General features: G+C 46.8%; 1 protein-coding gene across 1 annotated transcript; it reads right to left on the reverse strand.

Moving 5' to 3' along the window:
- Window positions 1–18,132: 18,132 nt before the first annotated feature.
- On the reverse strand, window positions 18,133–19,065 carry LOC127340756 (uncharacterized). The gene has a single exon (XM_051366506.2). It carries the CDS (start codon window positions 18,888–18,890, stop codon window positions 18,444–18,446), a length of 447 nt encoding a protein of 148 aa, XP_051222466.1. The 5' UTR covers window positions 18,891–19,065; the 3' UTR covers window positions 18,133–18,443.
- Between the last annotated feature and the right edge of the window lie 6,316 nt (window positions 19,066–25,381).

Below are 25,381 nucleotides of genomic sequence, written 5' to 3' on the forward strand. Positions count from 1 at the left end.
CCATGGAGGCCCATGTGGAACCCGGATCCAGTACGACGTAGGGAGGAAGACAGATCCTTGACGTACACGGCAAGACCTTGTACCGTAGTTAGGCAACCTGTAATCCGGCTAGGACTCTCCATGTAAACCCTAGATCAGTGCGCCTTTATAAGCCGGATCCTGGGGGCCCTAGAGGCAGGTTCACGTTCACGTTCACGTGCACGTTCAGAACAACCACAACTCATTGTAACAACGCGAAAGCGCCCAGATAATTCCAGACAAGCAGCAGTAGGCCCTGTCATCGTGCAGGTGTTCCGAAGCTGGGTAACTCGCGTACCACCGTCCCGTGTGCACTCCGCCCTATGGCCCCTACTTCTTCTCCCCCTCGTGAGGATCCCTCCTCCGAGGTACCGTCGATTAGGCAACGACAGTTGGCGCCCACCGTGGGGCCTGTGGCGTCTGGAGGCCGGAACCGGGAGGGTTCCGCCATGGGAAGCTGCGACGACACCATCGCTGTGGGGCGCGTCCTTTACGCCGGAAACCTTCCGATCGTCCCTCCGGACGAGTGCTGGATTCCGGCTAGGACAAACCCCGTCAAGCTCTCCATCGTCCCAATTGGCGGCATACACGTCTTCATCGGCGAAACCGTTGATTTCGACGGAAACGCACTGGTAAGTAATGTAGCTACGACCGCCGCCGAGCAGGACGCAGCTGCAAAGATCCGATCCGAGTCGCTGGAGCTTTCCACGGAAGAATCCGCCTTAGACCCGGAAATTTGGTAGCCGGATCCGCGCCTACGTTTTGGGTAGTCGGATCCGCACCTACGTTTTTGATAGTCGGATCCGCACCTATGTTTTTGGTTGCCGGATCCGCGCCTACGTTTTGGGTAGTCGGATCCGCACCTATGTTTTTGGTTGCCGGATCCGCGCTTACGTTTTGGGTAGTCGGATCCGCACCTATGTTTTTGGTTGCCGGATCCGCGCCTACCTTTTTGGTAGTCGGATCCGCACCTATGTTTTTGGCAGCCGGATCCGCACCTAATTTTGGGTAGTCGGATCCGCACCTATTTTTTGTAGCCGGATCTATGCCAAAATTTTGGTAGGTGGATCCGCACCTAAATTTTTGGAAGTCGGATCCACACCTAAATTTTGGTAGGTGGATCCGCACCGACAGGACCACTGCGACAATCAATCTCGCACCGGCTCGACGGAACGCCGAAGAAAAACCGCCACGACCGACATTGACTCCGCTCAAACAGCTAAGTCCCTATTTATATTTCATATTTTAATATTTTATGATCATGAGATTAAGATTGGTTCACTCATATCCTGAGTCTTTTACCGCTTTCGCTGTTGGTCATATCTTTCCCACGATTTGCCTCGCGCTCGTGAAAAACTTTGTACTGTTTTTGCCGCTTAAGGCTCGATCTGCTGCAAAATTTCCGCCTTCGGGCATTAGCTTGAGTTTTCTGGCCTACACGTTTTCTGTTGTTTTATGTGTGGATTCCTTAGTAGTGACATCTCGGTACTTAAAGCCGGCCTCTGTTTCTGAGGTTCTTGATTGTTTCGCTATTAAGCGCTATCGCCTCAGCAGATGTTCTGTGTTTAAAGTTTGCCGTCTCGCGAAAAGTCAAGCATATAAACCAGAAGAACGGATAAACCAGCACTTGCTTAAAACATATAAATTACATTAACTGTTCAAGATAGTCGAGTTGTTTCCGCCTTGACAGTTTTATGTTGTTCAACTGCTGCATAGTTTCAGCTTTAAAACATTTGTTCAAAGGCCGTTTTTGTTCCGCCTTACATTTGTTCGTTGAACATGATCAAAGAAACAATTTAATACAAATATGTTTTTATGTTTATGTATCAGGTACATGACACTTGGACGTACAACAATCTCCCGAGGTTAGGCGGATCCATGGCGTGCACAGCTGGAAAAGCAACTTGAGTCTTGATTCCGCTATGCTTAGCCGGAACCAACCCTCGGGGGCTGCGGTTTGATCTTAGGTGAAAAGTGTGTTTCCTTTCGGTATCAGTGCTGGAAATTTCCGCCTAGATGCTTGGGATTTACGCTATTCCTAAGTCACATATAAAGATAAAGCTACTCTAAGAGCACCAAGCCGGATTTTCAAGAAAATTCACCTTGGCGCTCGGGGGCTACATCGATGAAGTTCTCTTTGGAGCAACAGGCCGGAAATTTTCCACCTTGACGCTTGGGGGCTAAGTTTCTGAGCATCGAGTCTCCTTGGAGCAAGCCGACCCAACGCTCGGGGGCTACATACATATGGTTATGTCAAGAAAAATTTCAAAGATGGCGAAAATCTGGCTAACTAGTCGGATCCGCACCTAATTTTTTGGTAGTCGGATCCGCACCTATTTTTTGGTAGTCGGATCCGCACCTATTTTTTGGTAGTCGGATCCGCACCTCAATTTTCGGTAGTCGGATCCGCACCTAATTTTCTGGTAGCCGGATCCGCACCTAATTTTTTGGTAGCCGGATCCGCACCTAACTTTTGGTAGTCGGATCCGTACCTCAGTTTTTTGGTAGCCGGATCCGCACCTAATTTTTGGTAGTCGGATCCGCACCTCGGTTTTTTGGTAGCCGGATCCGCACCTAATTTTTGGTAGTCGGATCCGCACCTCAGTTTTTGGTAGCCGGATCCGCACCTAATCTTTTGTTAGTCGGATCCGCACCTATATTTTGGGTAGTCGGATCCACACCTATATTTTGGCTAGTCAGATCCGAACCTACATTTGGCTAGTCGGATCCATACCGAAGATTACGTTGGATGGTGTCTCCGAAGAATCTGACCATTGGATCATGAAGTTTCCGACCAATACTTGGTTGGAGATACGAAGTTTGGAGTCCTTCAAGATTCTCTATTATTCGTTCCAGCCAAAGGATGAAGATACATGCGCAAGCTGAGCTGGATGGAAGAACGGTGAATCTTGGAGAACTCCGGGGGCTACTGTTGTGGATATACTTCATAGGTATACCATCGACATGGTCCGATTCCGGCAAGCCCGGGTGGCCCACAGATGGTGGTGATGGCTTATGGCCCACCGGGCAGCCCAGTTGCTGTTGATCCTAAAGGATGAAGTCCAGCCCAGGATAGGGAAGCCGGATCCCAACCGACCATCGGAGGAAGTCGGATCCGTGAAGGTCCATGTGGAACCCGGATCCATGGAGGCCCAGGAGTAACCCGGATCCATGGAGGCCCAGGAGTAACCCGGATCCATGGAGGCCTAGGAGTAACCCGGATCTATGGAGGCCCAGGAGTAACCCAGATCCATGGAGGTCCAGGAGTAACCCGGATCCATGGAGGCCCATGTGGAACCCGGATCCAGTACGACGTAGGGAGGAAGACAGATCCTTGACGTACACGGCAAGACCTTGTACCGTAGTTAGGCAACCTGTAATCCGGCTAGGACTCTCCATGTAAACCCTAGATCAGTGCGCCTTTATAAGCCGGATCCTGGGGGCCCTAGAGGCAGGTTCACGTTCACGTTCACGTGCACGTTCAGAACAACCACAACTCATTGTAACAACGCGAAAGCGCCCAGATAATTCCAGACAAGCAGCAGTAGGCCCTGTCATCGTGCAGGTGTTCCGAAGCTGGGTAACTCGCGTACCACCGTCCCGTGTGCACTCCGCCCTATGGCCCCTACTTCTTCTCCCCCTCGTGAGGATCCCTCCTCCGAGGTACCGTCGATTAGGCAACGACATTGGCGCTCCCCACGTCCAAATCCGGCGAAATTTTCGTCCGGATTGGATGAAGATTTGGCGTGGGGAGCGCCGAAGTTCCAGCCGTCCCCCCGGCAGGAAACCCCCAACCTCGACCATTTGACATATTTCAAACAAATTCAACATAAAATTTAACAAGTTCGGCAAACAAGAGGACGAAAATTGCTGAAACAAATTCGGCGATAACAGTACAATGTTTAACAAGTGCTGAAACAAATGAAGCACACAAATTTCACAATTTTTCAAACAAATTAAGACAGACTAGTTGGCGTCGGCGTTGGCGTTGCCTCGGAGCCTCCATATGTGCTCCACCAGATCATCTTGCAGCAGCTGGTGCATTGTAGAGTCTCGAATCTCCTGGCGCATAGCAATGAAGGCGGCCCATGATGGAGGCACCTGGTGATTAGGCTGTGCAAGAGGACCCTCTCTCTCATATGGTGCTTCTTGCTCAGCCAGAGGAACCGGATGCTTTCGCTCATCTTCAATAATCATGTTGTGTAGGCACACACAGCAGTTCATCACCTCCCACATCTGATCTTTGGACCAAGTCATAGCGGGGAACCGGACGACAGCAAATCTCTGCTGTAGGACACCAAATGCTCGCTCGACGTCTTTTCGGCAAGCTTCTTGTGAAGGAGATATGCCCTAGAGGCAATAATAAAGTGGTTATTATTTATATCTTTATGTTTATGATAAATGTTTATATATCATGCTAGAATTGTATTAACCGAAACATTAGTACATGTGTGATATGTAGACAAACAAGAAGTCCCTAGTATGCCTCTTAAACTAGCTTGTTGATTAATGGATGATTAGTTTCATAATCATGAACATTGGATGTTATTAATAACAAGGTTATGTCATTGTGTGAATGATATAATGGACACACCCAATTAAGCGTAGCATAAGATCTCGTCATTAAGTTATTTGCTATAAGCTTTCGATACATAGTTACCTAGTCCTTTTGACCATGAGATCATGTAAATCACTTATACCGGAAAGGTACTTTGATTACACCAAACACCACTGCGTAAATGGGTGGCTATAAAGGTGGGATTAAGTATCCGGAAAGTATGAGTTGAGGCATATGGATCAACAGTGGGATTTGTCCATCCCGATGACGGATAGATATACTCTGGGCCCTCTCGGTGGAATGTCGTCTAATGTCTTGCAAGCATATGAATGAGTTCATAAGAGACCACATACCACGGTACGAGTAAAGAGTACTTGTCAGGAGACGAGGTTGAACAAGGTATAGAGTGATACCGAAGATCAAACCTCGGACAAGTAAAATATCGCGAGACAAAGGGAATTGGTAATTTATGTGAATGGTTCATTCGATCACTAAAGTCATCGTTGAATATGTGGGAGCCATTATGGATCTCCAGATCCCGCTATTGGTTATTGGTCGGAGTGAGTACTCAACCATGTCCGCATAGTTCTCGAACCGTAGGGTGACACACTTAAAGTTGGATGTTGAAATGGTAGCACTTGAATTATGGAATGGAGTTCGAATATTTGTTCGGAGTCCCGGATGAGATCCCGGACATCACGAGGAGTTCCGGAATGGTCCGGAGAATAAGATTCATATATAGGATGTCATTTTATGTGAAATAAAATGTCGCGGAAGGTTCTATGGAAGGTTCTAGAAGGTTCTAGAAAAGTCCGGAAGAAACCACCAAGGAAGGTGGAGTCCACAAGGGACTCCACCTCCATGGCCGGCCAGCCCTAGTGGGGGTGGAGTCCCAAGTGGACTCCACCATAGGGGGCCGCCACCCCCACATGGGAGGTGGGAATCCCACCTTTGGGTGGGAGTCCTAGTTGGGCTAGGTTTGCCCCCTCCTATGGAAGGTTTTGGTTTCGGGTCTTATTCGAAGACTTGGACACCAACACTTGGGATCCACCTATATAATGAGGGGCCAAGGGAGGGGGCCGGCCACCCCAAGACCATAGCTTGGCCAGCCCCCTTGAGTGGCCGGCCACCCCCTCCCAAACCCTAGCTTTGCTCCTCCACTTCATATTTCCCGCGTAGCTTAGCGAAGCTCCGCCGGACTTCTACACCGCCACCGACACCACGCCGTCGTGCTGTCGGATTCAAGAGGAGCTACTACTTCCGCTGCCCGCTGGAACGGGGAGGTGGACGTCGTCTTCATCAACAACCGAACGTGTGACCGAGTACGGAGGTGCTGCCCGTTCGTGGCGCCGAAACCGATCGTGATCAAGATCTTCTACGCGCTTTTGCAAGCAGCAAGTGATCGTCTACCGCAGCAACAAGAGCCTCATCTTGTAGGCTTTGGAATCTCTTCAAGGGTGAGACTCGATACCCCCTCGTTGCTACCGTCTTCTAGATTGCATCTTGGCTTGGATTGCGTGTTCGCGGTAGGAAAATTTTTGTTTTCTATGCAACGTTATCCTACAGTGGTATCAGAGCCGTGTCTATGCATAGATGGTTGCACGAGTAGAACACAATGGTTTGTGGGCGTTGATGCTCTTGTTATCTTTAGTTTGAGTACTTTGCATCTTTATGGCATAGTGGGATGAAGCGGCTCGGACTAACTTTACATGACCGCGTTCATGAGACTTGTTCCTCGTTCGACATGCAACTTGTATTGCATAAGAGGCTTTGCGGGTGTCTGTCTCTCCTACTATAGTAAAGATTCAATTTACTCTTCTATTGACAACATTAGTATCAACGTTGTGGTTCATGTTCGTAGGTAGATTAGATCTATATCGAAAACCCTAAACCACGTAAAATATGCAAACCAAATTAGAGAGCGTCTAACTTGTTTTTGCAGGGTTTGGTGATGTGATATGGCCATAATGTGATGATGAATATGTATGAGATGATCATTATTGTATTGTGGCAACCGGCAGGAGCCTTATGGTTGTCTTTAATTTTCATGTTGAGTAGTATTTCAAAGTAGTTGTTATAGTTGCTACATGAGGTGAACAACCATGAAGACGGCGCCATGAACCTTGACGCTACGCCGACAATGATGGAGATCATGCCCGAAGATGATGGAGATCATATCCGTGCTTTGGAGATGAAGATCAAAGGCGCAAAGACAAAAGGGCCATATCATATCACATATGAACTGCATGTGATGTTAATCCTTTTATGCATCTTATTTTGCTTAGATCGCGACGGTAGCATTATAAGATGATCCCTCACATTAATATCAAGATAATAAAGTGTTCTTCCCTCGTATGCACCGTTGCATTGTTCGACGTTTTGAAGCATCTCGTGATGATCGGGTGTGATAAACTTGACATACAACGGGTGTAAGCCATGTTGCACACGCGGAATACTTGGGTTTGCTTGACGAGCCTAGCATGTATAGACATGGCCTCGGGACAACGGAAACCGAAAGGTTGAACACGAGTCATATGGATGATATGATCAACATGTTGATGTTCACCATTGAAGCTACATCATCTCACGTGATGATCGGTTTTGGTGTAGTGGATTTGGATCGTGTACCACTTAACAACTATGAGGGATGTTGTATTAAGTGGGAGTTCATTAGTAATTAGATTAAAACATGAACTAATTATCATAAACATAGTCTGAGTAGTATTTTGAATCAATTTTGTAGTATTGGCATCCGTTTACTACTATGCGCTAGTCTTGTTATTGAGATAGAAATACTGTTAAAATCTGACAAGAAACTTTACGGATTGGTACCGTATTGTTAAAGTATCAAGAATTGATTAAGTCCTATTGCAAACTTTTAGTAAACCTCACATTGTTGATTCAAAGAGCTATGGTTTCAATTAGTACCTAAAGTTATCTTGTCTCCATGAAACTTGAAAGTTCAAATATGTTTGAAAAATAAGGAGCTGAAAATTTAGTTTTCAGAAATAATCAAGGTATGAGATATATGTGATATCTAAGACCTTATTGCAAGATGATAGAATATAATTTGGTGAGACTACATAAACTCATAAGTTTTATGGGAATGTATGAAGGTTGAAGACGCAAGACGTCACAATCCTCCAGCTATTGGGGCACTAATGATATTCGCATATCCATGAAGTTATCATCCTTAGTATGCACCGTTGCTAAGACTCGTCGTTTCGAAGCATCACGTGATGATCGGGTGTTATAGATTCTACGTGTGCTTACAATGGGTGCAAGCCTGATTTGCACATGCAAATACTAAGGTTAAACTTTATGAGCCTAGCATGTACAGACATGGTCTCAAAAAGTTGTCATGAATTGATGGATAAAATTATGAGTGAAATTGTTCATCATAGTTACTAATATGTGAAATCTAGAACACTTGTCATATGATGATCAACTTCAAAGTAAGAACCTCAAGGTTATTGGTATTTGACCAACAAACCTAGAAGTTATTGATGTTGAAATGTTTTTCTGAATAATGAGGAAAGCTAAAAGAGAAACTGCAAAAGATATTTTGGCAACAGAAAAGAAAAGACTAGAAAGTCTAGCTCAGGTGTATATAAATGATATACATGTTATGGTTGTATTCCTAGTTAAGTCACACAATGAAATTCTTGGGTATTAATACCATATTGGTTGGTATGAAGTGTCGTACAAAACAACGCAATTCAAGAATACAATGGCCTAAGTGGTGACAAGGAATATGATAAGAATGTTCACTCGAACAAAAATAAAGTGTTATTATGTTAACGTTGGCATTCTATCTAGCCCTTAGGATTTATAATAAAGAGCTTAATAAATTGTTATTTTGCTCTGGTCAAATGAAAACAATGAGTTGTTCAAATTATGACATTACTCCATGTATGATGGATAAGTTATTATAAATCTTAAATGGTGAAACACACATACATAACACTGACGCTAAAAATGCCATAAGGCAAATGATTTGAATTCCACTTATTTGTGGAACCGCAATTTAGGTCATGTTAGAAAGGATCGCATGAAGGAACTCCATGAAAATGGATTTTTGGAGTCATTTGATTTGTTGAATCGTTTGGCACTTGCAAAATCTTTTCTAAAAGGTAATGACTGAAATACCGTTCATAGGCCGAAGAGTTGAACGGGCAACTAACTTAGTGAAAACATACATAATGATATATGTGGTTCACTGGGCATAGTTGTGTGCGAAAGATTCTTCTACTTCATGAAAACTTTCAAACAATGAATTGAGTATATATGTGGATATATTCAATAAGGAAAAGTTTGAAACATTTGAATAGGATTCAAATAAATTTCAGCATGAAGTGGAAATCATCGTAATAGAAATCAAATATCTATGATTAGATCATGGTGGAAATATTTGAATTACGAGTTTTAGCGAACATCTAAGAGAGTTATGAAATTGTTCTACAACTTACGTTTCTTGGAGTATCATAGTGATGATGAAGTATCCAAGAGATATATCCAAACTTTGTTGGATCAATGATGAGATAAAATATTGATGCCATTATATTTTTTTTTTGGATTATGCTTTAGTGACTACCGCTTTTACATTGAATAGAGCATCATCATGATCCGTTGAAATGACACCATACAAGTTATGGCATGGGTATAAACCCTAAGAGTCAACCAAAATCGGATGAATGTCTTTGTTGGTTATCCCAGAGATTTCATTGGGAATTCTTCCCACGAGACAAAGACAAAAGTGTTTGTCAATGTTTCTTATTTCCGAGAAATTGTTTCGAGTGAAGTATTTGAGTGGGAGGACAATATAATTTGATAAGGTTTATGAACCTGAGCATAATGATCAGAGTAGCGCAGCATCGGAATTGGTTTCGGAAGCGGCCACGACGATCATGGCTCTCATGACTACAAAATGTTTTAGCCATGGAGATCGAAGTACATATTGAACCTTGTAGGTATGGTTTACTTTGTGATCAAATAAATGATTTGTGGACAAAGGATTGATTTTGATCAATGATAAACCAACTACAAAACAAAGAAGTTATGATGGGCCCTGACTCCATTAAAATGGCCATGCGCCATGAAATCCAAGATAGATGAATACTTTATGAAAGTAAATGGATCTATGAAATTGATAGACTTGGATGAAATATCCTTGAAGAAAGCTTGACTTATCGAAAAATTGTTTACGACAAAGTTCAAAGAGTTGAATACGATAAGATTAGATCTTCCGTAGCAATGCTTATAATCTATGTGGATTATTCTAGTAATTACTACATATTTCTTTTATGAGATATGCTAGTAGGATGGCAAAATACACTACTTAACAGAAGTATGTATACAAGATACAACCAAGAGTTTTGCTGGTCCGTGGAATACTAGATAGGTATACAAGCTTCAATTGGATGAAGTAAGTATCACGGAGTTGGAATCTTCACCAGATGAAATAGTCAAAGAGTTTTTGATTTCATCAGAGACGATGAAGAAGCTTGCATTTGCAAGAAATTAAGTGGGAGCGCTAAGACACATTTATAATACTTTATGTAGGTGACATATAGTTGGTTATAAATGATGTAATTATATACTTGATTAAAAAGGTTTCATTGAGAATTAACTTCAATGAAAGGATATGGACTGAAACAAATTTAGTGTCAAGATCTATGAAGATAGATTGAAACACATAAATAAGTTTAAGTCAAAGTACATATGATGGATATTGAAGAAGCTCAATATAGAAATATTAAGAAAATGTTCTTGTCATGTGAAGGTTTAACAAGACTTGAGTGTATCTGACACTCAATGAGTAAAAACACATGAGTGATTATAGATCACGAATAATATGTACACAATCAGATATCATGTGCTATAAAGTGTTATGAGCATATACCAGAATGATTCATATGATGATCATTGGACGACAGTAAGAATATCCTTGAGTACTTTAGAAGAACTAAGGATATATATATATATATTTGTATGAAGAAATGACAAACAAATCGCTGTAAGGTGTTACACCGATATTGGTTTTGTCACATATAAAATATAATTTCAATCTCAAATTAGACTAAGTGTTGTTTAAAAGGTAGCATAATGAGCTAGAAGTTGTCTATGCTAGATTTAGAAGAGTTCTAAATATTGTGACGGATTCTACAAAAGAAGGCAGAGTATGTCATTGTTTTGACAATGACAAAGGATGTTAAGTCAAGAGATTCTTTGAGAACATGGTGTAGTTCCGACGGAATCAGAACTTTGAAGCTATATTGTGTATGACAATATTAGTGACATATTTCAGACCGCGGAATTAAGGTTCCACCAGAAGACCAAACATATTTAATGCCGACTCATTTGGAAATGAGTGATGCGTTGAGACGCAAATGAATTACAAAATACATACGTTTCTCGAGCGTGTCGATCCGTTGACTAAAAACCTCTCCCGTGAGCAATACATGATAAAACAGGAAGGCCAAGGTGTTATATCTTTACAAATGTAAACTAGATTATTGACTCTAGTGCAAGTGGGAGACTGAAGGAGATATGCCCTAGAGGCAATAATAAAGTGGTTATTATTTATATCTTTATGTTTATGATAAATGTTTATATATCATGCTAGAATTGTATTAACCGAAACATTAGTACATGTGTGATATGTAGACAAACAAGAAGTCCCTAGTATGCCTCTTAAACTAGCTTGTTGATTAATGGATGATTAGTTTCATAATCATGAACATTGGATGTTATTAATAACAAGGTTATGTCATTGTGTGAATGATATAATGGACACACCCAATTAAGCGTAGCATAAGATCTCGTCATTAAGTTATTTGCTATAAGCTTTCGATACATAGTTACCTAGTCCTTTTGACCATGAGATCATGTAAATCACTTATACCGGAAAGGTACTTTGATTACACCAAACACCACTGCGTAAATGGGTGGCTATAAAGGTGGGTTTAAGTATCAGGAAAGTATGAGTTGAGGCATATGGATCAACGGTGGGATTTGTCCATCCCGATGACGGATAGATATACTCTGGGCCCTCTCGGTGGAATGTCGTCAAATGTCTAGCAAGCATATGAATGAGTTCATAAGAGACCACATACCACGGTACGAGTAAAGAGTACTTGTCGAGACGAGGTTGAACAAGGTATAGAGTGATACCGAAGATCAAACCTCGGACAAGTAAAATATCGCGAGACAAAGGGAATTGGTAATTTATGTGAATGGTTCATTCGATCACTAAAGTCATCGTTGAATATGTGGGAGCCATTATGGATCTCCAGATCCCGCTATTGGTTATTGGTCGGAGTGAGTACTCAACCATGTCCGCATAGTTCTCGAACCGTAGGGTGACACACTTAAAGTTGGATGTTGAAATGGTAGCACTTGAATTATGGAATGGAGTTCGAATATTTGTTCGGAGTCCCGGATGAGATCCCGGACATCACGAGGAGTTCCGGAATGGTCCGGAGAATAAGATTCATATATAGGATGTCATTTTATGTGAAATAAAATGTCGCGGAAGGTTCTATGGAAGGTTCTAGAAGGTTCTAGAAAAGTCCGGAAGAAACCACCAAGGAAGGTGGAGTCCACAAGGGACTCCACCTCCATGGCCGGCCAGCCCTAGTGGGGGTGGAGTCCCAAGTGGACTCCACCATAGGGGGCCGGCCACCCCCCACATGGGAGGTGGGAATCCCACCTTTGGGTGGGAGTCCTAGTTGGGCTAGGTTTGCCCCCTCCTATGGAAGGTTTTGGTTTCGGGTCTTATTCGAAGACTTGGACACCAACACTTGGGATCCACCTATATAATGAGGGGCCAAGGGAGGGGGCCGGCCACCGCAAGACCATAGCTTGGCCGGCCCCCTTGAGTGGCCGGCCACCCCCTCCCAAACCCTAGCTTTGCTCCTCCACTTCATATTTCCCGCGTAGCTTAGCGAAGCTCCGCCGGACTTCTACACCGCCACCGACACCACGCCGTCGTGCTGTCGGATTCAAGAGGAGCTACTACTTCCGCTGCCCGCTGGAACGGGGAGGTGGACGTCGTCTTCATCAACAACCGAACGTGTGACCGAGTACGGAGGTGCTGCCCGTTCGTGGCGCCGAAACCGATCGTGATCAAGATCTTCTACGCGCTTTTGCAAGCAGCAAGTGATCGTCTACCGCAGCAACAAGAGCCTCATCTTGTAGGCTTTGGAATCTCTTCAAGGGTGAGACTCGATACCCCCTCGTTGCTACCGTCTTCTAGATTGCATCTTGGCTTGGATTGCGTGTTCGCGGTAGGAAAATTTTTGTTTTCTATGCAACGTTATCCTACATCTTGTTTCTTGACAAACTCGCAAAGTTTGGGGGTGCTAGGGTTGGAGATCGTCTTCACAAATGTTGCCCACTTTTGATAGATACCGTCTGCAAGGTAGTATCCTTTGTTGTAGTGCCGACCATTGATCACATAGTCCACCGGGGGAGCATGACCCTCAACAAGCTTGGAAAAGACCGGGGAGCAGTTTAGGACGTTGATGTCATTGTTGGATCCAGGCATACCAAAGAAAGAGTGCCAAATCCAAAGATCATGGGTAGCCACTGCTTCAAGTATCACAGTGCAGCCTTTTTTGTGACCCTTGTACATTCCCTGCCACGCAAACGGACAGTTCTTCCATTGCCAATGCATGCAGTCAATGCTTCCAAGCATCCCTGGAAAACCTCTAGCTTCATTTGTTGCAAGGATCCTCTGAGTGTCTTCGACAGTGGGTGATCTCAAGTAATAGTCCCCGAACACTGCTATGACGGCCCTGCAGAACCGGTAGAAACAATCAAGGGCGGTGGACTCCGCCATCCGAAGATAGTCATCTGCAGTATCACCGGGAGCTCCATACGCCAGCATCCTCATAGCCACTGTGCACTTCTGCAGTGACGAAAATCCAACCAAACCAGTGCAATCCGCCTTGCATCTGAAGTAGGGATCAAAGTGGCGGATGGCATACACAATTTGCAGAAATAGCTTTCTGCTCATCCTGAAACGACGCCGGAAAATAGTCTCACCGTGCAATGGATTGTCGGCGAAGTAGTCGGCGTACAACATGCAGTAGCCCTCCATTCGCTGTCTCGGCTTGCACTTCCGGCGACCTCGTGCCGACCCACCACGCCGACGAGGTGCCAGTCCGGCGTACATGCTTGCCAAGCAACCAAGGATCATCATGTGCTCGTCGTCTTGGGCGGCTGCTGCCATCTCTTCTTGCAAAAGCTCGACGAACATCTGCTCCTCCTCTTCGTCCGAGTCCATGGCCGGCGAGGCAAATGGACGAACACCTGACGGGCATGGTCGAGGCAACCCGAGCCGCGAGCGACGACGAGCAAGCAGGCCGGAAAACAGGCCGCCGGAAGAGCAGCCAGATAGGCCGTCGTCCAAACACGGCGGAATATAGACAGGTGGGGAAGGAGTGGCGGCGCAATCTGGGCAACAAGCCGGCGGGGTGGTTCCGGCGGCGAGAGAGAAACGAGGGGTGAGGGAGATTTTGAGCGACGTGGTGGTGGGGTTCGTGCGTCGAGTCACCGACAGATCGGGCCCTTCCCCGCTTTTCACTCGTCCGGAGTCCCCGAGCGCTCCCCGGGGGGCCGGGGGGGGCGTGGGATCGCCGGATGAATTTAGGCCCAAATCCGGACGAAAACGAGGAACCGGGGGCGCGACTGGGCCGAATTACGCCGTCCGGATGGAAAAAACGCTCGCCGGGGGCCTCCTCGGGGGGACGAGTGGAGATGCTCTTAGGAGGAGTACTATACATTTTTCTTTGGCAGCCTACCCTCATCAACTTTTGCTTGACGCCTCCTCCTTACTGAATCCCATCGTGCCATTGATGTACAAGCATGCACGCAGCTTTGTTCTGGTTCCTCTTAATCAAATCAACGATGGACGAAATCAAGCACAAACACCAGTTGGTCGTCCTAAAGACCACGGTGGTAGGGTTTTTAACTCGAAAATCTTAAACATTGGTCTAATGATAGGTCCTTTAGAATGTTTGGAAATTGTTCTAAAAAAAACTAGATCTTCTATTTGGTCCTTATTAGTTTCCTATTGATAGGTCCTTTAGAATGTTTGCAATAAATTAGAACTAAGACGATCTCACTACAGGAACCGCTGCCGATGGCCGCAGGCCCTCGACGTGTACGGAAGAAGTCGTTGGCGTATGATACGCCGAGGACTACCGTCAGCGTAGCGCTCTATTACGATCTGCTCCCGACTCCCAACCCTAACCCGCGCGGCGGCACCGCGCAGCCGCCGGGGCGCCCACCTCCACCCGCCCACTCCAGCCCCCCCTCGGCGTTCTCCTCTCCACCACCGCTACCGGCAGCATCGCCAGGCAAAGCATGGGCGGAGGGGATGGGCGGGCTCCTGCGGGCAGCGGTGTGCGGTCTTCATTTGTGTCCCTTTGGCTTCACGAGGGCGCCTTAAGTTTCTACTCTAGGCATGGCAGTGGTGGTCTTCTCTTCCGCCGGAGGAGATCAGCTAGTTGTGTGGCTAGCTTTCGCGGATCTCGCGATCCGTCGTCTAGCTCCCTATGGTGAGGCGTAGCTGCCGGTGAAAGCCAGCCCTGACTCCGGTCATGGCGGATGATGGCGGCGCATGTTCGTCGTTACCTTGTTAAAGACATTGTCTCTGCAGTCTGCGTTCTTTGCCTGGGCTGCTCCAGGGGAAACCCTAGACCCGGGTCTCCTGGATCGGACGATGGCGGCGTGCAGCGCCGTTCTACCTGTTGGTGCATCGTTTTGGAGCAGACAACGGATGGTGGTGGTGCTGAGGTGGAGCGGTGTTCTTTGCTGTGTCGGCATCGTCGAGTCTCCGCGGCATGGTGCAGTGGTGTCTCGGAGACGGATGAAGTGTGATGGACGCGTGCAGGATGGTGGTGTCGTCTGGCGCCGTGGCGGCATCGATGGCGGGCCTGCCAAGGTCATTGCGATGATCCCTCTTGAAGATGGAGTCAAGGAAGATGGCGGTAGCAGCTCCTATGGCGTGGGCGTTGGCGTGCGCTGAGAGTTTGCTTGACTGGATGTGCTTCTCATATGCTATTGAGTGGCCTGGGAAGACATTTGGTTTTTTGGATGATGTGAGTTGGTGTATATTGTCACCCCCTTCATCCCACTGTAGGTTTAGCGAGGTGGCTTCGAGTGTAATCTTTTGTATTGCTTCTTGTAAGGTGTTGTCAATAATCTAATAAAAAGCCATGTGCATCCCTTGGATGCAGAAGTTTGGACGATATTTCTTCCATTTCGAAAAAGAATATATATGTTCGTGCAACGTGCTGATTGCTTTTAAAATGAATACAGAAGTACTACACATCGTAGATGATTTTATACGTTGCTATAAATGGAATCCAATCAATGGTATCGTGCCATGGCTAGCTGCACACACTTTTGTACGATCTTGGGTTAAAGAAAAACGTTGCATGGAATTGGAGAGTGTAGCTTTTGGCACGCACCACCACCTACCGACGACATTAGGCGAGGCCCTCTGTGGATGGCCAGCATATATATATAGGCTTTATTCGCTTCCTTCATCTTGCTTTCTATCTTGTTCCATCTGCGGCCGCCGTGCCCGCGCGAAATTTCGCAGAAACGACGGTGCAGGCAGGCATGGCTGCATTCGCATGCACGCGCGCGCTGTAGCCTAGCTTGGAAATTTCTCCACTTTGATCATCTAGACGATCGAGCATGTACATTATTGAAAGTGTGCAGTTCAGTGATAAGATCGTATGCTCGATTATTATTTATTTTTGTGACATAGTACAAAGAGCCTGAATGGCGTACGTACTGATTGCCTTCGATCCTTGCGTCGGCCGGTGGAAAGCTTGGCAGTCGCTTGGTGTGAACGTTCTACTCCTCGTCGGATCCAACGAGATGAACTGCCTTGCATGCAAAGGAAAGCTAGCCAAACCTGACTTGATGTACGACTACGTTAAGTTGCAAAAGAAAAAAAGAAAAAGAACAGCCGCATTTCAGGCCACGGTTTAAACAATACCACAATGCATATCTCTTCAAAACTTCCCGAGGGCTTGGCTTGCGCCTTAATTTGTCAGAGGAGATGCACGTTGGTTCCGTGACGATCTTCACATGGTAGTAGGATCCCCAAGCCACATTGTGTAGGTTTGGGGCAGCATGCAACACCGCCGCGGCGCGATGGTGGTGATGTGAGCTCGGTCTTGCTCCGATCATTGTGGGAAGCGGAGGCGCTCTACCACGAGCTGTGTGGCGGACTGGCGGTAGCTGGAGGCGGCCAGTGCACCGACGACACGAAGTAGTAAGATGTGGCGGTGTGAGACGCATGTTGGGAGAAAGAGAGTTCGGAGATAAGTCGATGACTCTGCGAATTTAACCATACCCACCTAGAGTTTGAAACCTCCAAGACATAAGTCCCTTTTAGTTGTAACCCTAGCAGGTATCAGGACCCATCATTCATCATCTGGATGATTAGTGCTTTTTGTCACATTATTACCAAATAGTGGTTGGATTTTAATATAAAAGAATCGCGGCCATGTTGGTTTTTGATACCCTAGCTAGACCAGGTTTTTTGCAATTTTCTCGCATTGCTATATTTCAGCACTAGTTGTATGACTAATTAGCCAGCGTCAAAGAAAAAGTAGCCGCCAACGCGTGCATATACAGCTGGGCATGTATCATGTGACTATCTAGAAATATGTACACATACAGCTACACACGCTACCTCATTTTGGCTCGTTCCTCAATAATCCGAGAAAGGAAGAAAACCCTGCCGAGCAAGCAAGCGAGCTTTTCAGCCATTCATGGTTCAAACAAGTAACGGACATAAATGGGTTTTTGTTTTGGGGTTGGACGGTCACAAATGAAGGAACTAATAATTAATGCCAGCGACGTGACAGGCCGGGGTCCCATAGTTTTTTTCCCCCTCCAAGGCTCCAAAGCCAGCCTTTGTCACCGTTCCATTCTCGATCGTCCCTTCTCTCCCAACTTTTGTTTTTATCGTGTCAAACTCATCATCGATCAAAAAACTTTTAAATTTCTTTTGTCCTCGCAAAGCGAACCTTTTTGGGAAATTACTTATGACAGGAATCGGGAAAAGCGGCCAGCTACGCGCGCGTACATTTGTACTCTACCTTTCCACGTCAATATGCTGTACGTCAACACAGATCTTGCCGCATTTTCCATCAGCAACTGATCGACCGACCCATCACATCCTTTTCTAGTCTCTATCATGTCTTGTGCTGAATTTGAATGTACCATCTGCGTAACACGATTTATGGGCATGTAATTTGTATGGGGAACATTTTAGTAGGGTTTTGTAAAATTTAGCTAAGTACCTAACCATCGAAAAGCTTACTGCTAATTCAAACAGCGCCAACACACAAGCATTTTTCTTCGCAGGGAAGGTACATCTGATGCGCCGTACGATCGATCATGAACTCTTTGTAACTTATAAAATCCAGTTTCAATACTGATGTATTTTTCAGAGCGAATAATTAAACCAAATTTTCGATGAACATTCTGAACAAAAAGCCAGGCAAAGAAATTACACACAACTGTTAAAATTAAGAAACTAATAAGCAGTATAGTTGTATATTAATATACAACCACACTTAAAAGAAGAGGCACCAAGAAAAAGCACAAGATTCTTGCGATCACTAACCATATATATTATGCTGTCTGAAGAACTAGCAATATATAGCTTCTCCACTAGGTGAAAGCAAATCGAGCAATGAATCATAGTAGTACAATGATAATCAATAAATACTACTAATGGTCTTGCCACATTATATATTTAATCATATATCGGAAAAATCAACTAACAATGAAGAAAGAGACGGGAGTGCCAGACTGCTAGCTAGCTAGTGAATCACATCAGTAGAGCCAAACCAGCAGCGGCGGCCAGCAGGAGGACTGTCGACGACGAGGCGCGCAGTGTGATCGCCGACGAGGAGGGCGGGGACCTGTAGTACCAGGGGTACCACGGCAGGATGGGGTTGGGCGGCGGCGGCACCGGCCCGTAGCTTCCGCCTCCGCCACCGCCGGAGGGAGGCTGGTAGAAGGGAATGTAGCCCCCAGCGGGCGGCGGGTAGCTCCAGGACGGCGACGGCGGGGAGTACCCGGTGGACGACGGCGGGGGAGGGTACCCGTAGACGGACGGCGTGGAGGGCGGTGGGGGGCAGTCGGCCGCCGCGGGTGGCGTGGGCGGCGGGAGCAGGCACGGGTAGGGGCAGTCGGCCTGGTAGTTGTCGCCGGCGGCGAAGGCGATGAGGACGGCTGAGAAGACCAGGATGACCAGGAGCCTGTAGGAGGCCATGGCGCGCCCGCAAGCGTGCTTGGGAGCGAGAGGGAGTGAGTGTAGCTGAGCTAGTGCGGTGGCGTGTGTGGGAATGTGAGAGGAGCAGAAGGTGGCGGAGACGGGAGTGGAAGAAGAGAGGAGAGGAAAGGTCAGGGTTGGGTGGGTTATAATTGGGGACGGAAGGAATGAGGAGCGCTTTGTCAAGTGTACCTGCTGCCGCTGCTAATTGAAGCCATTATGCCAAGGTTTGAGCTTGGTGTAAAGTAGTAATCTCTTTATTAGTTCGCCGGAACCACGTGTAACTAGTATACTGTATTGATCACGCAAGAAAGAGTACTAGAACTCAAAGAGAAATCAGAAGAACAATAATCCACCGTTTACAATTACTTCGGCTTCTTGGTTTGGTCAAAATAAAAAGAAATAAACTTTGACTAAATATTTACAGAAAATTATCTAGAAAAATAAAATCTATTTTATTAGAATCAACATAAAAGATATACTTTCATAATATATGTATTTGGTAGTATGAGTGTACATATTTTTTTATTATGTTTTGGTCAAACTTCGTTAATATTGACTTCAACTCTACCTAAAACAGGAAGTAAATAAAAACTCATACAGAATAGGGGACCACCTATCTCTTTTGGATCCCTCCATCATGAAAAAGGCCGGACCCCTTGACCAAGTCAAGTCGGTGCTTATGGCGATCCAGCTTCATCGGATCATCCTCCTCGCACTAAACCAAGACACCCTCAAGCAAGTGGAGAAAATAAACCGGGGTTTCATTTCGGCTGGCAGAGCGAATGCGAATGGTGGCCATTGTCACATCAACAAGGTAAAGGTGTTCGTCCGGTTGAGGTATGGAGGTTTGGGAATCCGAGAACTCGCTTTCACGGCGATCAACCTTCGAACTCTCTAGGTTTTGAGGATGCGTATTGGCCCGCTGTGACCTTTGCATGGCCAACCTTCAAACTCTCTAGATCTTGAGGATGCGTATTGGCCCGCTGTGACCTTGGCGTGGCCAACCTTCGAACTCTCTATTTTATTAGATCCAAGTGGTTGACACCTCCACAAATGCGGTGGTAGGTGACCGGAAGACAACTCTCTTTTGGGTGGACAAATGGCTAGACGGGAAGACCATTAAGGAGAAAGCGCCAAAACTTTTTGGGCTAGTCCCGAACCATGCTTTGAAGTGCCACACAGTAAAATAGGAGGTAATGGAAGCCCTTTGGCAATACATTCAGATTTGGATTAGGGTGCAAGATGTGGAGCTTTCGACAAGTCTGGACACTATCCTTTGGCGGTGGACGATGAACACGCAATATTTATTCTAACTATTTCTAAAAAGATCCTCTTTGAAGGGCCATCCTGTCAAGATCATGGAAAGATAACAACGCTCTTGGGCTCCCCAACGGGTCAAGTTCTTCTACTAGCTTGCTTGCTAGGAATTCTACTAGAATGGGGTTCCAACCAGTGGCGGAGCTAGAGTAGACTCAACCAGGGTGCACATGTCTGTAATTTGTGTTGATTTATCTCGTCAGGGTGCACAAATGATTGGTTATGGGGGTGCACACACTTATTTTGCAGCTATTTGTAGGGTAAAAACAAAAGCTACCTTGGTGCATGTGCACCCCCTTGGCTCCATGGAGCTCCGCCACTGGTTCCAACACCACCATGTTGTTCCATGTGTGACCACCTGCTCACCGGATGCCCCTTCTCTAGGACAGTAAGGTATGATGTGTTGTTTTGGATCCGATCCACGACTGGACCACCTGATGCATATGATGGATTCATGAATTGTGGACGATGGATATTCAATCAGCCCCTCACGGTCTGGACAAGGAAACTTCGTCGTTTGTCATGCTCATGAAATGGTGGATTTGGAAGCATCGCAACGCCAGTCATCCTTGACAACACGACTCCTCGACACGGTTCGATCCAAGACTCGATGTTGGGCTACCGCGGGCATGACTAGCTTTAATAGCTTGATTGCCGCCGTAGCTTGATTAGATGTAGCGAGTTGAGTTGTATGATGCGGTGTTGGCTTGTCCTAGTGTTGTAAATATGTAGAGTCTGTATATTCTATCAATATACTGAGACGCAAAATTTTATTTATTTTGGGTAGAAAACTACATGGCCTGGCCAAACGAGGCCAGGTACGTTACTCGTCTCAACGTCCCATGTCCGTCGTGCCCGGCCAGTTGATGCACACTCAATGATGAATTGATGGGCTGATCAACCCAAGGAATTGGTTGGTCCCCTACGTGCGTGTTCAACTTCAAGTACGTACTAGTAGATGAGAATATTCTGCGGTCCAGCCAACTGTGGCCTGTACGTAGGCCGAGTCCGAACGATGAGAAGATGAGATGATGTCTCCCTGCCCTTGCTGAAAAATCGGATCATGCTCTCATTTCTAGCCTGCTGCTGTGAGTCCGTAAGTGAATTTTGTAAAAGTAGTCCGTACGTGTAGCATTGCTCGATCTCTCGTGGTCGGCGTCGTCGTGTTGCTCCCGTGATCGTCGGATCTCTGTCACCAATATATATTACCATCCACGCACACTACGTACACACGCAGTTGGAACTGTATCCATCCAAACTTGTCCAGCGAAAATACATTCAGCCTCGAGAGAGAGAGAGAGATTAACGCCGCCCACTTTGCTCGTTGTTATTTAGACCGACGGAGGAGAATTGGATGCGATATACCTGTGCGGTTTGGGTTCGATTCTTCTCCCTTTTGGACAAGAAATCTTTCCTCCTTTCTGATCCGATGCAAGAGCTCGATCTTTCCCCGCTGTCCGCGCCTTGCCGCACGAAGCTGCGTAGTATAAAAAGTAGCTTTGCTCATTTGGGTATCTCCATCGGCCAGATGTATATAGATCAAATCATTCGTTCGCGTATTCACGGTCAAAAACTGGGTCTATCCTTAGGCCAGCGATCCGACGTAAAGTGACTGATGTGTCCGCGCCATCGTGCATGCAGTGCCAAAGCACCGAGCGTCCGCGTTTTTCAAACTCGGATCACCATCCTCCCTGCGCGGTCGCATCGCTCTCCACCTGCGTGGCTGCTTGCTGCAGCGCCTTCAATGAGCACGCTTCGGCATGGCGGACGGTGGCTAGGCTTCCGTGCCCCCATCCCATCCTTTTTAAGAGACTCGTCTTTTGCCATGCTATTGCCACCGGCTAGCTAAGCTCTCAATCCACCGCTAGTCACCGTTCCTCTCAATTTCCCACAAAACATGCAGCACGATCTCGACCATGGGCAAGGGATGGCCATGGTGGAAGCCAAAGCATGACCCCAAGGCCGAGTCATCGGCGGCGAAGAAAAAGAAAAAGCCACACATCCGCATCTCTGTCACCGTCGACGTGGCCCGCGTCCTATGCCGCGAGCGCACGCCATGCGCCCCTAGAAGGACATCACCTAGCCACCGGAGGGTTCCCATGCCGACGATGCCACGACATCGACGGGAGCAGCAGCTGGATATTTCCTGACGCAGGGGCCTTCTGTCGCCAGACCTCCTCGCCGACCAGGCATAAGGCTTTGACTCGTCGATGTTGGACTCGTTCGGCCACCCTGAATGGGGTCTGAGGCGCCGAGTGGGGTTCCTCGGTGACGATGAGTCGCGCCGGTAAAGGAGCAGAAGGAAGGAAGCGGAGGAGGCTGAGGAAGATGAGGAGCGGGACAACACCGAGGACTACCCCGGCCACCTGGCGTTCCTCGCGGAGAAGGCCGAAGAGGAGGGCATGGTGGGCGAGCTCTCCCTCATGCCGGAAGGCGTGGATGAAGAGGAGGCGATAAGGCTGGGGCAATGAAGGCCTCGCGGGAGCAGCCTCCATCGCCACCGCCATAAGTGCGCATGCACCGGTGGTCATGCATCCTGGCTTCTGAGAGGAGGAGGCCATGGAGGCCTCGCACGTGAGGCCGCCACCATGGCCCGTGCTTCCTCCTTCCTACCGTGCACCGCCGCCAACGACGTACACACACTGCCTTCCTAGGCGCCCCACGAGCAGTGTCGGCCTCCTCGCACGCCAACACCACCACCTTAGAGGCCTTGTCCTTGGGCGCCTCCAGTCTTAATCGACCTTGTCGATGACACGTAGGCAACCATGGTCTGCACACTAGGTAGCTAGTATTATTTTCTAGTTTTTTAATTTATTTTTGGCACTATGTAAATTAGTCATACTAGAATTATTAAAAATTATTGAACAAGAAAATACGTCGGGCCGCTGAGCTACCCGATCTAAACAGAAATACTAGCCAAGGAGATCAAATTCGTGTCCACAGCCCCAACATACACGAACGCAAACGTTCGCTTTTAGGTGACCAAAATAGATTTGGAGACGCCCTTATTTGGTCATTTCGAGCAACTCAATCTGTGATGGAAAATTTGAGGCGTTCAGGAACGTACGTCCAGCTACGTACGTACATGCTAGCTATAGCTCCACAAAGGCACATGCCTGCCAAATGGGTACGTGCGTACGTATGCCTGGTAGGTAGATAGGCTAATGCATGTGGCTGAGCGTGGAATGAGCAGCTAGCGTACCCTTCCAATCTAGAATGGCGACGACCCTTCCAATCTGCCACCTGCTTGCAAAATACCACCGATTTTGTATGAACGGACGCCGAGTCAAGCAGAAACATCCAGGAGTAGCAGCTGTGTCCTCCAATTCCATCACAACAAACTCATGTGTGCGCCCCGACGCAAGCATGTAACTGGAGCAAGATTTCCCCCGCGCTCCATGCCTCCATGGTCCAACATGCACTTCGGCATGTGCAATTGTTGACGAATGATTTCGTGAGATCGATAGCAAGGTGACAATCTGCTAATTCTATTGCCTGTCTGACTGGTTCTCTCCTGCCTGCCTGGCGGGTAGGTATGTACAGGTGCCGGTACACATGGGTTTTCAGGTAGAAGGAGATCAGGATAAGAACCTTCTCTCACGTCTGAACCGTGTATGCGTGTCCTCTACACTGTCGGTGCCTAGGCTCTGTGTTCTTCCCTGCTTTTTTGACCCGGCACCTTCACTAACAACTGCTTCTTCACTACTACCACTGCATGCTCCTGTAAAAGTGAGTAACCCTAGTGTCAGGTCAACACTGGATCAGCACGGAGTTACCAATAAGCAAGAAACCTCAAGTGTGCAGTATGCCAAGGACACACTTTTTTTTTGCGCTCTGTGGTGATTTCCATCTTGCTACGCTACTATGTGACACGCAGTGTAGGTATATATGCATGATTTTCAAAATGGCGCATAAAATTTGTTGATGTTTTCTAGTAGCATCGCCCTAGATGAATTGTTTATTGCAGAATTCTAACTCAATTAAACAGGAAAACTAGATAAAAAGATCGAGCATCACTTCTTCCAATTGAACCTGAGGAAGCGGCGTCTTCGACTTGGTAGGGAGCTATTAAGATGACGTGGAAAGCAACGGTCAAACCACATCTTAGGAAGAGAGACACCAAACACAGTTTAATAGGCACGAAGCCAATTCATCATAGGTAGATAGGCTAATTCATGTGCCTGAGCGTGGAATGAGCAGCTAGCGTACGTGGCAATCTAGAATGGCGACGACCCTTCCAATCTGCCGCCTGCTTGCATTACCACCGATTCTGTATGAACAGACGCCGATCGAGTTAAGCAGAAAAATCCACGAGTAGCAGATATCAGCTGTGTCCTCCATTTCGATCACAACAAACTCATGTGCGCCCCTACATACGCAAGCAGCAAGATTCCCCGCGCCGCTCCATGGTCTAACATGCACTTCCGCATGTCTAATTGTTCACCAATGATTTCGTGAGATCCAGAGCAAGGTGACAATCTGCTAATTCTACTGCCTGCCTGACGCCTGACGGGTAGACGTGGGTTTTCAGGTTGAAGGAGATCAGGATGAGAAGCTTCTCTCATGTCTGAACCATATATATATGCGTGTCCTCTACTCTGTTCGGTGCCTAGCTTCTCTCTTCTGCCCTGCTCCTTTGACCCGGCCCCTTCACTACCGACTGCTTCTTCGCTAGGACCACGACTACCTGCTGTAAAAGTGAGTAACCCTAGTGTCACGTCAACACTCGATCAGATCGGAATCACCGATAAGCAACAAACCACAAATATGATACACCAAAGACACACTTGTTTTAGAGCAATTTGCACCCCAAGTCCGAATAGTACATTGGATGTGCATTTTCATCCCAATTGTTGCAAAATGGGTAGGGCAGTCACAATAGTTGCACATATGGCAACTGAGGCCTAGCCCAGATGGCTACCAGGGTGATGATACCTGGGAAGCCCCCCCGCTCGAGTTCGAGTCCCGGTACTCACTCGCGGGTGCGTACGCACCGTGGCACTTCTGTGCGCTTCTGAAACTTAATACAATGCCGCCAAGGGCTAGTCCTGGGGGTCTCATTTTTTTTTTTTTTTTTAATAGTTGCACATATGTGCATTTGTAATCCAAACCTACCAGAGCATGACATGTGGCTTGCCACGCTGAAAAGCAGCCGCGTTCATTTTGCAGGA

This window comes from Lolium perenne, chromosome 3 (genome assembly GCF_019359855.2).
Source record: "Lolium perenne isolate Kyuss_39 chromosome 3, Kyuss_2.0, whole genome shotgun sequence".
NCBI classification, from domain to species: Eukaryota; Viridiplantae; Streptophyta; class Magnoliopsida; order Poales; family Poaceae; genus Lolium; species Lolium perenne.

Coding starts and splice junctions, on each gene's coding strand:
- LOC127340756 (XM_051366506.2), bottom strand. CDS start 18,890: ATGGCCTCCTACAGGCTCCTGGTCATCCTGGTCTTCTCAGCCGTCCTC.